The sequence below is a fragment of the Mustela nigripes genome, chromosome 14 (assembly GCF_022355385.1).
Source record: "Mustela nigripes isolate SB6536 chromosome 14, MUSNIG.SB6536, whole genome shotgun sequence".
In the NCBI taxonomy this organism is placed as follows: domain Eukaryota; kingdom Metazoa; phylum Chordata; class Mammalia; order Carnivora; family Mustelidae; genus Mustela; species Mustela nigripes.
Window position 1 is genome coordinate 58,953,464 of NC_081570.1, and position 15,862 is coordinate 58,969,325.

At 35.8% G+C, this 15,862-nt stretch overlaps 1 protein-coding gene across 1 annotated transcript in view; it reads right to left on the reverse strand.

The window, feature by feature from the left end:
* The window catches only part of NEGR1 (neuronal growth regulator 1), an 860,988-nt gene that overhangs the window by 283,373 nt on the left and 561,753 nt on the right, over positions 1–15,862 (reverse strand). The window contains exon 4 of the mRNA XM_059375117.1: positions 1,808–1,939. Within this exon, the coding sequence (XP_059231100.1) occupies positions 1,808–1,939 (132 nt within the window). The remainder of the gene's footprint in view (positions 1–1,807; positions 1,940–15,862) is intronic.

Here is a 15,862-nt window from a genome sequence, read left to right on the forward strand (position 1 = left end):
CTTTAGATGTCGACTCATTTGGTTGGTCTATTTTTCTTTTATTTCAATTTTCTCCACATGTCTGTCTCCTTAGTTGACCTTTCTGTCCAAGGTTCCCATTTTTCCAGGAAAAAAAGAGGATCTAATTAAATGATAAGTGACAAGGAATTAAAGACAGAGGGGAAAAAAGGATGAAAGAGAAAGTGAATACAAAGACAAGTGTGGGTTATATACATGGAGCACAGGACCCCGAGAACTCATACAACAGCTGGGTTTTTTATTCAATCCCCATTGGAGACATCGTTTTAGAGATATATTGGGGCTGAGGGCTGAAGGAGCTGCATTACTGGTGGGGGGGTGCCTTGATTTTCTGACAGTTGGACTCTACCTTTTCATTTCTTAGTGTTCACTTCTAAAAATATTACTTCTTTACATCTTTTTCCAACCCTTCAACAATAAAATCAGTAGACTTATGTCAGGTAAATACAGTTAGTGATAAAATAATCAGGAATTTTTACTTGCTTATTATTTCTATTTCAGCGAGTTCCAGAAGGATGAGCAGTAGTAGCTCCTGCAATGGGAGTCCTGAGAATCAGAAGAAACTTATTATAGATGTATATTTCCAGGTCATATGCCCCATAGATTCTGGTTTAGTAGAGTTGATTTTCATTTTTGGTCAGCTTCTTTGGTGGATCAGCTAAAGTTTGTCTACAGAATATGAGAAACTCTGCTCCACAAACCACCTCTTGATCTGATATTATGCACATTTGTTTCGTCTCAAAGAGATAGTTCAACCCCAAATACACAGATTAGTCACTCACAAGTGTTAGTTGATGGCAGTGATTTCCTGTGGCAGACACTCCACTGTCAGGTGTGTTTTCATAGTTATTTTTTGGTCCATGAAATTAAAAGACTCATATTAATATGAAAAAAAAACCCACCTACTTAGTTTAAGCGTTTTGTAATATATTTGGAATGATTCCTTCTAATGATATGTGCATTATTAGCAATGGCTATATGCATAAAGGTATATAAGTGGAATGAAAAAAAATATTGGAAGCTATAGCTTATAAACACCTTTAGTAAAATACTGTTATCCTAAGAGTATCTTATTTGAGTAAGTTAAACAATGTGAAAATTTTTGAGAGAGAAATAAGGGGGTATTTTTGAAAAATACAGATTATTTCAATCATTGCTATTGGGATAATAAGATATAAAATAGGATGTTAGTAAAAAATATCTGATACCAGTGTTTGAGATGCATGCAGAGAGGGTGTAAAATAAGGGCATTCGTAGATCTGCAGGTATCGCTCTAATAATGATGCTCATGGGAATATTCCTGATGCATTTTCTCAATATTTTTCAAACTAAATAGAATTAAATAACCCACGTAATAGAAATATCACAATAGCTCTTCCCCTTGAGTACAGACCAGCATATTTAATTTCCATCAGGTTCGATAGGGAGTTTTACACTTAAATTCAATCAGCATATAATCTAGGTGAAACTCATGAGAACAAAGAAAATGCCATGAATCTACCATCCTCTAGAGATAGAGATACCATAGTTTAGAATGCCAGGGACTAGGCTGCTTTTGTATACATTTCCATCTGCATATCAGACTGAACTACTGTGGGATTACTTGGGACAACGAATGTTACATAAAACAATTTGATTGATATTCTAATATGTACACACTACCACTATCGATAGGTGGTTTTTATCAATTAGAGCACCTCTGAAAAAATAGCAACATAAATTCAGACAGAATATGTCAGATATTCATCTTTTCACTAAAGTTACGTGGACAAAAGTTGACAGGACTTACAGTTTACGACAACTTTTACTTTTTTCACATCTGGGAATGACACATCGTTTTCTGCACTGCATTCATATTCTCCAGCCTGGTCCCTTGTAATTCCATAAATGTCCAAATATTGTCCATTTTCAAATGGTTTTGCTACAAGAAAAAAAAGTACAGCATGTTTAATTGTAGCCGCCTGAGGCTTCATTCATATAAAATAACAATCTCCTGTCTTCCTATTAGATACTGCTGACAAAAACAATCCCAAATGCAACTGGGGAATTATTAAGCCCTTTGTTCTCCTATGTTCAGAGGAAAAGTCAGAGAAAAAAAGCAGAAACTGAACAAGGGATACTATAACAACTGTTTCCCCAGAACAGGATATACATGTGTTCTTTTTAATTGATTGTGGTCTCCTAACCTCGTCACACATCAAATAGAGTTCTGCACATTTCTGTAATTGAGTTCAACAACCTTCTAGCAGTGTAGATGAAACTCACTAATATGGCTTGGTACATATTGACTTTTATACAGTGTAAGCTAGCAAGCTGACACTTAACCTAACTAAACGTTGCTTTTCTTTTGGGAAAATTCCATACTCATTCTCAAGGTTTCAAGCTAGATGGCTTGATAAGTTTAGAGGCACATTAAACGATTGCTGCATTTCAGTTTCCAAAATTATTAAATTTTTAAGGGAGGCACACTGTATGTATTATATATAATCTATCCAATAAATTTTAAGAAAAAAATATGGTTCTGAAACTAAGGGTTAAGTAGTGGTAAAAACTAAGCTATCTTTATTTTTTAATATTCTAGGGAAAATATTCTTATTTGACTAAAAATCACACTAGAGTAAAAATATAAGGGCATAATCCAAAATGAAAAAAATACTTGCAAATGAATGAAATTTGGAAAAAAGAGAATCCTTTCTGAAATAATAGATTTTTATTTATTTGAAAGCAGAGACTCAGGCAGGAGGGATCCTGATTATCAGAGATGGGGTGGAGGAAGAATGAGCTTATGTGAATTTCTGCGGTGGGAGGGGAGGCTCTTCTCCCTCCTTATATAAGCCCTGAAAAATCACATTTCAGTATATACCAAAGAGAACTGGAAAATGATACAATGATTCCCTTAAACAGTCTGTTTTCAAAAGTCAACTTTATTTTTGTTTTTAGTCTACTCTCTTGCCAAAACAATTGTATGGCTATAGAAGTTAGAAAACTAGTAAAAAGACTCAATTTTATCTGAACAAAGCAAAATAGAATACAGTTATGGTGCTCCAAATCCAAAATCTATGTCAATTAACAAAAAAATATTTTTCCTTTGGGCTCCCTTGTCTGAGCCAGTATCAGTCACTATACTGTTTGTTCTCAGGTAGCTATGATTTTGTTAATTGAAACCTGGAGTGTTTAGAATATATATGATTACATCATTTCTCCATTTTTACCTGGCTGCTCCTAAATTGTAGATAGTGAAGAGTTACACTTCTAAGATGATAGTTGGCTGATATATTAATTCAGTCACACAGAGGTGAGTTTACAAAAGTAGCAATTGTCCTCAAATCCATATTCTTAAAATCTGATTTTATAACTATTTTCTTAGCTCAACCTAATGCCCTTATCTGACTCTATACACTAATATAATATTGATTTTCTATTGTTTCCTTCTTTTTATCTTATTTTCACCCTTATAATGAAGATTAGTTAGGTTTAAACATGTCTATAAAAACTATTGAAATATAGGGAGGACAAAATCCTTACTCACATCCAAGAATTTTTAGAGTGTAACTTGAATTATAAAGTAAAGGGATATTAAATGAAAATTAAAGTATGGGTAAAACTGATATACCATGACTAAATAACCTAGTCGGGCAGGTAAAATGAAGCCTATCATGTGTGAAAAGGTAAAAAACTGTGAAACTTTGTAAAAACAGATTTACTAGGTTCTAATTTGTTTTCAATATTAAAATGTTACATGAACATTCCTATTTCACATCTATTGAATATTTGTTCCTGGAAGGGGTGTGTGTGTGTGTGTGTGTGTGTGTGTGTGTGATTAATTGCCTAAAACAGCACTGAAGGATAGCTTTTAGCTTTGAGTTTCTGATAGGGATCACAGACTATGAGGGGTCTTTTATAATCTGCTTTCTCTCTTCTCCTTATTTAGTTCTTCTTTCTGCTGCCTGGATTCTTTATTCTTCAGTTCACCCTGATAACTTCTTTCTTCTTCCAGGGTCTCTGATTAAGCAGTATGTCCTCAGAGAAACTTTTCCTGATTTAGTCACTACTCAATCTAGTAACTCCGTGTTACTTCCAAAAATACATCAAAAAAGCCTGCGCATGGCATAAACATGTTTGCTATTACTTATTTAACCACAAACCACTTTTAAAATACTTATCTTTCTGTTATACTATGAATTTTTGATATAGAGGGTCCTGGAGTGGCTCAGTCGGTTGAGCTTCCAACTCTTGGTTTCGGTTCAGGTCATGATCTTAGGGTCCTGAGACAGAGCCTGGAGTCAGGCTCTATTGTCAGCCGAGAGACTGCTTGAGATTCTTTCCCTCTCCCTCTATCCCACTCCCGGCTTGTGTGTCCATGCTCTCTCTCAAATTAATTATTCTTAAAAAAAAAAAAATATCCTGTGTGAGGTGCTCGGGTGGCTCAGTTTACTAAGTGTCTGCCTTCAGCTCAGGTTGTAATCCCGAGATCCTGGGATCCAGCCCTGCAATGGGCTCCCTGCTCCTTGGGGAGCCTCTCTCTTCTACCTCTGCTTGCTGTTCCTCTTGCTTGTGTTCTCTCTCTGAATAGATGAAATCTTTAAAAAAAATCCTGTGACTTAAAAGGTTACATCTTACTCTATTTTTAATATGGTCTCTATGCACATTTGTCGACTATGTCATTAAAGAAAAACAACACGATAGAAAGTCCAGAAAATATGACATTTCATTAGAAATTAATTTTCTTATTCAAATAATTGTTATCCATGACACCATAAATAAAAATAGTATTTATCTTTTATTGAATCCTTATTATGGGTAATGTACCATGATAAATGCTTTTTTCTCTTTTTTTAAGGATTTATTTATTTATTTTAGAGAGTAGGGGGGGAGGAGCAGAGGTAGAGAGAATCTGAAGCAGACTCCCTGCTGACTGTGGGGCCTGACTTGGGGCTTAATCTCACAATCTCACAATGCTGACAACATGACCTGAGCTGAAATTGAGTCAAACACTTAAGTGACTGAGCCACCTAGGCACTATGATAAATGCTTTTCATTATGAATTCCTCAGCTAACCTTAGGTCAATGCATCAGGTAGGTTCTATCATGTGGAATAAGATTCTATATGGTTAAAGAAGTTAAATATCTTGTTAATGGACCCAGTGTTGGATATGAAAGTCAGAATTCCAAAACGTACAGGCCTGATCTGTACGCCACTGAAATGCTGATTAGTTTTCTCACTTGTAAATGGTAATAATAAAAATGCTTATTTACTGCAAAAACTAAATTAGGCCATATATGTATAATCCTTGCTCTCAGGACTATAAAGCATTATATGGATATTGATTTAATCTCTGAATTATCAGTTTCCCATAGCTGCCATAACAAATGACCACAAATTTACTGGATTAAAACCATCCAAATTTATTATCTTATAGTTGTGTAGGCCAGAAGTCCAGAATAGGTCCATGGTAACTAGAATAAAGGGTCTTCCAAGGATATTTGTGTCCTAATTTTTGGAGTCTGTGATTCCGTTAGCTTTCATGGAAAAAGGGACTTTGCAAATGTATGAAGTACATTGTGTTAAAGAGACTATGATAAAAGGCTTAGTCTCATCATATGAGTCTTTGAGTGTAGTATGTGGAAGAGTGGGTCAGTGAGATGTGACATGAGGAGTCACCACCACTGACTTTGAAGACGAAGGAAGTGGAACACGAGCCAAGGAAAGCTGTGTCCTCTAGAAACTGGGAATGGCCCTCAGCTGACAGCAAAAAATTGATTCTCCTCCAGAACTAAAAAAAGAACACAGCCTGTCAATACTTTCCTTTTAATCTGGTGAGACCAGTATCAGATTTCTGAACTACAGAAGTGTAAAATAGAAGTGTTTTAAGCCACTAACTTTGTAGTGATTTGTTACAGCAATGATACAGAATTAATTCAGGGCCTCCTTGTACTGTCAGCAGTGCAGGATTCCTTTCTGGAGGCTCGTTTACTCATTTGGGATGCTAGGAGAATTGTTTCTTGCTACAGTGGTACCGAGAACCTCATTTCCTTGGTGGAAGGCCACTCTTAGCCTCTAGAGGTCCCCTCATTTTCTGCCTCATAGCCCCTTCCTTCATCTTCCAAGCCAGCAAATGGTGGGTTAAGTCCTCTCGCACTTTGAATCCTCAGGGCTTCTTCTCCAGGTGCATCTCTCTGAAGGGCTCTTCTGTCTTCTCTTCTACTTTTAAGGACTCCTGTGCTTCAATTGAGTCCATCTGCCTAATCCAAAATAATCTTCTCATCTTTAGTTCTTAACTTCAATCGCATCTACAAAGTCTCTTTACCATGTAAGGTAACATAGTCACAGTTTCCAGGGATTAGGACATGGATATCTCTGGGGCCATTATCCCGCCAACCACACTTGTTCAGTAAACTTGCAATTATTTTGCACATACAAATTGTGATCTGCCTAGAATTTTCAAAGACAGCAGGATAAGAAAATGTGTGGTCAATTGATGCAGTTGCTGAGTTCATTAATACCTCTGAAAAATATGAGTGAAGTTCAGAAAAATAAATTTAATTAAGACATTCTTTTGGAAGCTAATGCTTTTCAGGAAGACGTACTGCAAACCTAACAGGTAATGTGATTCGGGGAAGTGTTATTAGAGCACAGAAGTAGTACAGTTTGAAGAAGCAATTAGAGGAGGGTGTATGGCAGATAAAATCATGGAAGCCACCTACTGAAATGATTGCAACAGGGGTTTCAGAAGCAAACAAAAACAACCAGTAAATAAATAGCTCAGCATTTTGATTTGTTTTTTTAAGTATGTATAATAGTCCACCAGACAGTAATGAAGGGAAGTTCTAAAGTCAGCTCAGAATCATTTCCTTCCTGCCTGCCTGGCTCCTTTCTTTCCATTCAAATGACATTATTTGTGCCATGATCACTGACCAGTGAACAAAACTGTTTTCATTTCAAAGAGCTTATAATTTACGATGGAAACAAAAATATAAGCAGGCAATTTCAATAAAGTGATAATTATATTTGGAGTAAATATAGATACTATGCTGTCATAATTGTGCTTGTATAACTTTAAGAAAAAATTTGAAAAATGTGTTCAGGCCAGAGCATTCTTATAGTGGAAGGACTTGCACGCCTTTGAAGGAACATGTCTGCCCTTTAACTTCAAGAATAATTAGAATGCTATAAGTAAAAGATTATAACAAATTTGAATATATATTTTTAAAGATTTTATTTATTTATTTGACAGAGAGAGAGACAGATCACAAGTAGGCAGAGAGGCGGGCAGAGAGAGAGAGGAGGAAGAAGGCTCCCCGCTTGAGCAGAGAGTCCGATGCGGGGCTCGATCCCAGGACTCCGAGATCATAACCTGAGCCGAAAGCAGAGGCTTTAACCCATTAAGCCACCCAGGCGCCCCACAAATTTAAATATTTTGAAATACTGTATTTTAAAAGAACTCTGGAATTCTGCTCCCAGTTACATTAAAGAATAAAGATCAAACCTCCTTCCTTGCCATAAGCCACTAGAGAAATGGATAGAATATATAAAACAACTCATTGCAGACACTGGACAACAGGCTGAACAAGACTGTGATCCCTGAAGCGAACAAGGTGACCATAACTTTCTATCTAGAGGCAATTTTCACCTCCCTGTGCCCAGTGATATTGTTGACTTGAGCAAAGAAAAGCTGGAATTCCGGCAGGCCACAGGGCCCGAGTGTTAGTAGTACAGAGTTCTAGAGAGAAGGAACACATGGTGACAGAAAACGAACCAACCAACTTATCAAACAAACAAAAAAAAACTATAGAAATCTATACGTGCTTCCTTGTCTTTACTGCAGATGAGGCTGTACATGCATAGGGAGAAATCCCAAACTGGGAAAGAATGACTGGAGAATTCGTAAGCTGAACAATTCCTAGAGTTTGAACAAGTTGAAGAGATATTTGATCTCTGACCAGAATGGGCAGGCCTCTGTAATTATTCACTGAAGGCTCCAGAGTCTTAGTAGTGGGACTTTAAAAAAAAGCTGGAGCAAAGACTCTTTTAGACTTGTTCTTTAAAGCTTAAAAACAGGGTTCAATGGACCAAAATTATCTCTAAATTATACAGCTTAACATAAGAAAAAGGAAGGACATTTTTAAAGGAATAAAATACACCCTAGACAACCAACAAGCTAACAGTGCAATGTTTAATAGCCAGTTTAAAAAATTACTACATATTCAAATAAGCAGGAAACTGTGAACAATAACTAGGAGAAAAATCAGTCAATAGAAAGAGATCTAGAAGTGACAGAATTGATAGAACCATCAGACAAAGATGTTAAAATAGCCCCCACTATAACTATGTTCAAGTATTTAAGGTAAAGTATGAATATAATAAGGAAAGAAATGGAAAACAGGAAAAAAAAATAATCCAGTGAAAACTCCTGACAGAAACACAAACTATCTCAGATGAAATATCAATTGGCTAAAAATAACAGCAGATTAGACAGTGAAGAAAAAAAGATTAAACTTAAAAGCATAGCAAGAGTATTTAGTATAAATCCAACCTGATATACTACATATGAGGAAAGAGAAGTGACTATTTTTCAGACTAATCTGAAAATATAACCCAGTTGACAACAGTACAACCTCAGAATAAAAGTCTAAAATTGGTTCTGTAAGCTTCAACCTTAAGAAGCTAGGAAAATGACAAAACCTAAAATGAATAGAGTTCTGAAAATAATAGTGAAACTTAGCCAAGTTAAAAATGGACAATCAGGGGTGCCTGGGTGGCTCAATGAAGTAAAGCCTCTGCCTTCGGCTCAGGTCATGACCCCAGCGTCCTGGGATCGAGCCCCACCATCGGGCTCTCTGCTCTGTGGAGATCCTGCTTCCTCCTCTCTCTGCCTGCCTCCTTGCCTGCTTGTGATCTCTCTCTCTCTCAAATAAATAAATAAAATCTTGAAAAAAAAAAAGGACAATCAATAGAGAGAATCAATGAAACCAAAAGCTAATCTCTCAAAAGATCACTGAAAAGGAAAAACAACCAGACTGATAAAGAATAAAAAGAAAGACCACACAACTCACCAATAGCAGAGATGAAAAAGAGGACATTACTACATTTATAAGAACAACTGAATGGCTACTAAGGAAATATTAAGAAAAAAAAACAACACCTACCATTTAACTCAAGAATTTAGATGACATGGGCAAATTCCTTAAAAGACATGAATATTCTAAATGATTTGAAAGAAAAGGTAAAATCTCAATATTCAAAACACATTCAATGAAAAGAAATTGAATTTGTAATTTAAAAAATTACGAACAAAGAAAACTTCAAGATCATGTTTATTAAGATTTTAAGAAAAGAATAATACCATGCATACAACATTTTCCTGAAAATGAAGGAGGGGGAAATTCCCCAGTTCATTTTATCAGGCTAGCATTATCCTTAATATCCAACTAAAGATGCCACCCCCCCCACAAAACCTTATAAACATTGACACAAAAATATTGTGACAAATATTTAGTAAACAAATCCAGTAATACTTAAAATGATAATACACCATGACCAAGTGTGGTTTATCCCAGGTTTGAGAGGCTGGTTGGACAACTAAAAAAAATTAAACAATGTAATTCACTACATTAAGAAGAACAACAATTTTAGTATATGTGCTGCCGAAGCGAGCACAAGAAGAACAACAAAAATATACAAATATCTCTAGATAAATCATTGAAAAAATTCAATAGCTGTTCAAGGTAATAAAAGTTTCAGGAAACTGAGAATTGTATGGTACTTTCTCAATCTGATAAAAACTTTTATGAAAACCCTACATCTGACCTCATATAGAATGACGTAAGGGTAAACAGTGTCTCATCCAAGATGAGGATCAAGGCAATACTGTCCACTCTGACCCCTATCTCATATCTTATACATAAAGTAACGCAGCTATCACCACTGACCTAAATGTGAATCATAAAACTGTAAATATTCTAGAAGAAAACAAAAGAGAGAATCTTTACGACCTTGACTTGCCCTAAGAATTCTCAGATATGACACCGGGAGCACAGGCCATACAAGAAGATATTGATAAACTGGATTTCATCAAAAGTAAATAATGTTTGCTGTGCAAAAAGCACCATTAATTAATGGCAAGCCATATAATGGGTGAAAACCTTGTAAATTACATATTAGACAGAGGACTTGTATCCAAAATATATAGGAACTCTCAAAATTCAGTAAAAACGTACCACCTAATAAGGAAATGGGCAAAACATTAGATTCTGCTGCATAAATATTAGAATGGCTAAAACAAGCAAACAAAAATGGATTAGTGCTGGCAGGAAACACCATATCTACAGCTCTCCTACATTGTTGGTGAGAAATGTGAAATGATGCAGTCCTTCTGGAAAATAGCTTACCAGTGTATTGACCATGTTACTTAGATATCTCACGCCTAAAAAAATGCACACAAAAGCCTGTATACAGATGTTTACATTATTATTTTAAGTTTTTAAAAATTTACTTGAGAGAGAAAGAGAGCATGCATGAGTGGGGAGATAGAGAATCTCCAGCAGACTTGGACAGGCAACAGCGCTCGAAACGGGGCTTTATCTCAGAACCCATGAGATCATGACTTGAGCCAAAACCAAGAGTCTGACATTCAACTAGTTTTACCTCCTAGGTGCCCCTGTTTATATTAGTTTTATTGACAATTATTAAAAAGTAGAAACAAGCCAAATGTCACTTTAACCAGTAAACAATTAGTAAACAAATTAATTAGTAAAAAAAACTTTGGTAACTCCATACAATGCAATACTATTTGACAATAAAATTATTCATATATACATAACTCGGATGGATCTCAAATACATTTTGCTAGATGAAAGATGCTAGACTAAAAGGTGATAAGTATGGTTTCATATATAAGACAACATTCTGGAAATAGCAAAACTGTAGAGGTAAAGAATAGATCAGGTTTTGCCAGGATTGGGGGATGTGGACTACAGAAGGGCAGAGTGAAGGAATTTCTTAGAGAGATAAAACTATTCTGTATCTTGACTGCGGGTGTGGAGACATGAGGACTCATTTGTCAAAACCCATAGAATTTTATACTACAAGAAGTGGTTATTTGTGTAAATTTAAAGACAAAAGCCTATTGATATACTACCACACAGCCACTAAAATGGACAAATTTACAAGATTCGCAATACCAAATATTAGTAAGAATGTGGACCATGTAGCACAGCTCTCTCTTAAGAAGGCACATCAAAATCCCTGTTTTTCCAGTGCTTTCAGTCCTACAGGGAAGGCAAGAATTTTAGGAGTATTCTAATTTGGTTCTTGGTTAATCACATTTTAGAAGTTCCATAGAGGTGATGTGAATTACACCTCATTTTGCTATCTGTTGCCTTAGGATTTCAGCTGAAGGTTCCATTTTAGCATCTTATTATATTAGCTTCATGACCTAGGGCTTTCTGTGAATAATACCCTCTCTACTCCAAGCTCTGGCCAGAGAATAGAACTTTGACTTCTTTGGTTTATAATTATTATTACAAGTTCACATACAGAAATAGTATTCATAAAAATTACCTGAAGGAAATTCATTCATTTCTTTAGCTATTTAAAATTTTTCTTTTAAGAGTAAGCTGGTATATTAAAAAGCTATACACATTTTGGTTCCTATTGAATTTCCTTTACCAAACCTTGCTTTGGTGTTATCACTCCAGTCTTCATTGAGAGACAGTATAAGAAAGACCATATGAAACTTCCTATTACATTTTTATCAGAAAAGTAACTGAGGTCCTGCTGTTATAATCAATGTATCGCCTTTCTGAGGATCCATGGGAGAAATTCTCTGTGCATCTTAGTACCAGGAAAAGCTCTGTTTCTGACATCCTAATTTGCTTTGATATTATAATCCATGATCTTATAAACTGTTTCTCTTTTTTCTAGGCTGCTAGGAAATTTAAAGTCAAGATAAAGGAAAAAAATATACTTTTGATGTCTCTATGCTTAATGGTGTTTTGAAGATTATTAAGTAATATGTGGACAGATCAGGACATCATAAATAAGAATAGCCAAAGCTATTTGGAAAATAGCTATATTACATATAATGGAAGAGAACTGTGTTAGAATCAAATAGATTAGACAATTTCCTATTGGATATTACCATGGAGCCTTTGGATCTTACCTTGTGTACAAACAGAACTATTCACTCAGCATACAGAAAACAAAGAAGCATGGTGTCTAATAGGAAGGCTATAATAATTGGGATGTCATCTCAAGATCATCAAATAACATTTAAGTGAATAAACATGGTGATGCTTCCAAGTCATTTAGCATCTTGAGGAAGTAGATATATATCCACAGTTATTGCAAAATATATTCTTATGGATGATCTTGTCAGAAAAAGAAAAGAGAAAATAGATACTTTATAACAATAATAGAGAAGGAGGTAATTAAGACTGTGGGCTTCAGAGTAGATGCATTAGGTGTCAGTGATATGGATCAATTTTTAACTTTTCTCAGGGTCAATTTTGTCATATACACAAAGAAAACAATATTGACTTCAGGGGCTATTATGAGCACTGAATGTGAGAATATGTATAAAAGTGGGACACTGGGTAGCTCAGTTGGCTAAGCATCAGACTCTTGATTTCCACTCAGGTCAAGATCTCAGGGTTGTGAGATCTATTAGCCCTGCATCAGGCTCTGCCCTGGGTGTGGAGCCTGCTTAAGATTCTCTCTTTCCCTCTCCTCCTGCCCCTCACCCCACCTCTCTCTCTTCCTCTCTAAATAAACAAACAAACAAGTTAAAATTAAAAAAAAAAAAAGAATATGTATAAAGCCCTGTGCCAAATTCCAATAAAATTAAAATGAATATATATATATATATATTTAAAGATTTTATTTATTTATTTGACAGGCAGAGATCACAAATAGGCAGAGAGGGAGGGAGGAAGCAGGCTCCCTGCTGAGCAGAGAGCCCGAAGTAGGGCTCGATCCCAGGACCTGGGATCATGACCCAAGCCCAAGGCAGAGACTTTAACCCACTGAGCCACCCAGGAACCCCATGAATATATAATTTTAAAATATTTTATTTTATTTATTTGAGAGAGAAGAGAGTAAGAGGGAGAGCACAAGTTGGGGGAGCAACAGAGGGAGAAGGAGAAGCAGGCTCTCCACTGAACAGGGAACCCAACGTAGGGCTGGATCCTAGTATCCGGGGATCATGACCTGAGCTGAAGGCAGATGCTTAACCAACTGAACCACCCAGGTGCCTCAAATGAATATTTTTATTGATAAAAATTATTAATAAAAATAAAATTAAAACTATGATGTATTTTCAGTTTGTAGAATGTTTGTATTTAAGAGATAAGAATTATGTTGTCAGATCTCACAACATAATTTGACTTTGTTAACCAAAGGCTATAGAGCCAGAGAAGCAGTTTAATAGTTTAAAGAAAAAGACAACACGTACGTCTATCCCTGACAGGTAGGGATCTGATTCACTCAGCATTGTATTAAAAGATCCTTTCTGTCATTAAACAGTTAGGATTATGTGACTATTTTTCTGGCCTCTCTCTATTTGGTGGTTTGAGATGCATTTTCCCTGGAAAACAAGTGATTCCTTTTGTAATGGCAAGTTTGGTCATTATTTGTTCCTTTCAAAATTTAAACAGGAAAAAAAAAAAAGGGAAGGAAAGTGAGATTACATACTGTACTTTATACTGGGAAGAACTACCCCTCTACCTCCTTCCCAGCCCTACCCCTAACACACATACTTTCTTCAAGAGGGGTAAATTACAAAAGAGAGTGCTTGCAAAGCAACTGGCTGTTACTATTTATATGGTTGTTTGCAACTAGGCTCTGTTCTGACCAGGTTGAATCCATTTCTTGCTATGTATTATTTACGGATCTATGAACAGAGCCATATGTTACTGGCCTGCACCATGTGAAACCTCTATTATGTTCCATTTGAAAGTATTGTAACTTACCTGAATGAACTCGTCAACATAGGCTATAGTCTAATAAAACTATCTTCTCCAAGTGACAATAGCTACAGTTATAGAAGATTCAATCGGGTATGAGGAAATACTGCTTACACTTCCACTGTGCCTGCAACCCACTGTATGGCTTTATCTATATGTCCCTCTACAGATTTGTTCCTTATTTTTGCACCTGCAAAACAGGAATTATTTTGTTCCTAGAGTCACTTTTGTTGAGTAAACTCCATTTACAGACACTCTTTCTTTTCTGTCATGTGAAACAGCCCAGTGCCTATATAGGTCTGCAGAGCTAATCTTAATTAGGTGCCATAACTCTCCTGAGTGTATATGTATTTTTTAATTTTTCATCAAAGCCAAAGACTTAACCTACCACTATTTTTTAAAGCTGTGCTTAATATAAAATAGTACTGTGTTCCAGAAAAAAAAAAAATCTTCAACAAATGTTTTTAGCAAACATCATTGAATATTATTGGCTGAATTGTGTAACCCCCAAAAATCATACATATGTCGACATCCTCACTTGCAGTGTTTCAGAACGTGACCCTATTTGTGGATAGGGTCTGTAAAGCAGTGATTAAGTTAAAATGATGGGCCTAGAATCAATATGACTGGTGTATTAAAAAATGAAGAAATTGGACACAGGCATACTCAGAAGGAAGATGTTGTGAAGGCACCAGGAGAAGACAGCCATCCACCAGGCAAGGAAAGGGGTTGGAAATAGACCCTCCCTCAGACGCTGTAGAAAGAACCACCTTTGTTAACACCCTGATCTTGTGATATACATTTCTGTTGGTTAAACCACATAGTCTGAAGTACTGTATTATGGCAACCCTAGCAAGCGAATACAGGTGGCATACAAAGCAATAAAGGCAGATCTTGTCTATTTGGGGACATTAATTATATTTAAAATGCTTGAAATTCGATGGATTGACTCTTATTATTGGTAGACTTTTCATTCCGATTTTTATAAATTCTAAATATTTATTTCACTTATGTATCCTTAAATAGCACATAAAGTATCACAGGATGTATGTAAGGGTCTGTCATTTTTTAAAACACTTGTGGCATGTAAAAAAAAAAATGAAAGCAGTAATCCTTTCATTATTCTTTTTCTGTCCCTTTTATATGCTCCTCTCTAATCTATTCTTATACTCTATTCTCTTCCCAGTAAGCTAGGTATCCCTTTCTGTATGTTTAAGAGTATGCCTATTTGTTCCAGTCCCTTGATCTCTCTTACAGGACTTCATAAAAATAAATCCATAAGATTTTCTGTTATGAGCAAAAAATTACTGCTTACCTCATATTTGGGTTGGTATTGGGAAAAGGAATAAAGTAAGAATTTGTGTTACAAGATAGCACAGGAAAGAGTTTGAGGTAAAAAAAAAAAAAAAATTGTGCCACTGTCAGGGGAAAGAGTTCTAGAATCCTTCACGGTTTTGCCCCAAACATATCCAAACTTTGCTTTCAGTAAAAGTATTGTTTGGACCAGCCATTTTTGAATGTGAACCAACATGATATATAAGATTTAATGAGAAGGGTCTGGTCTGTTCTTAACTCCCTACTCTCCCTGCAGCCATCAACTCAGAAAATTTTGGAATTCAAATGTTCTCATTTACTAATACATAAAAATATTCATTACATTCTTTAAGTTAAAGCACGAGAGGTAACTGGATGAAAGAATGATAGAATGAAGCAAGAATAAATACACAAAGTAATGCATTGCCTGGCCTTTCCAGTTTGACCATCACTGCATTTCTCTGCCAACCCCAGTACTTTCTGTCCTCTTCTTGCTGGATCTGGAATTGATATCGAAAAGTAGAAGCAAAACAATTATTATCATCATCTTCAGGGGACCTCAGGGTAT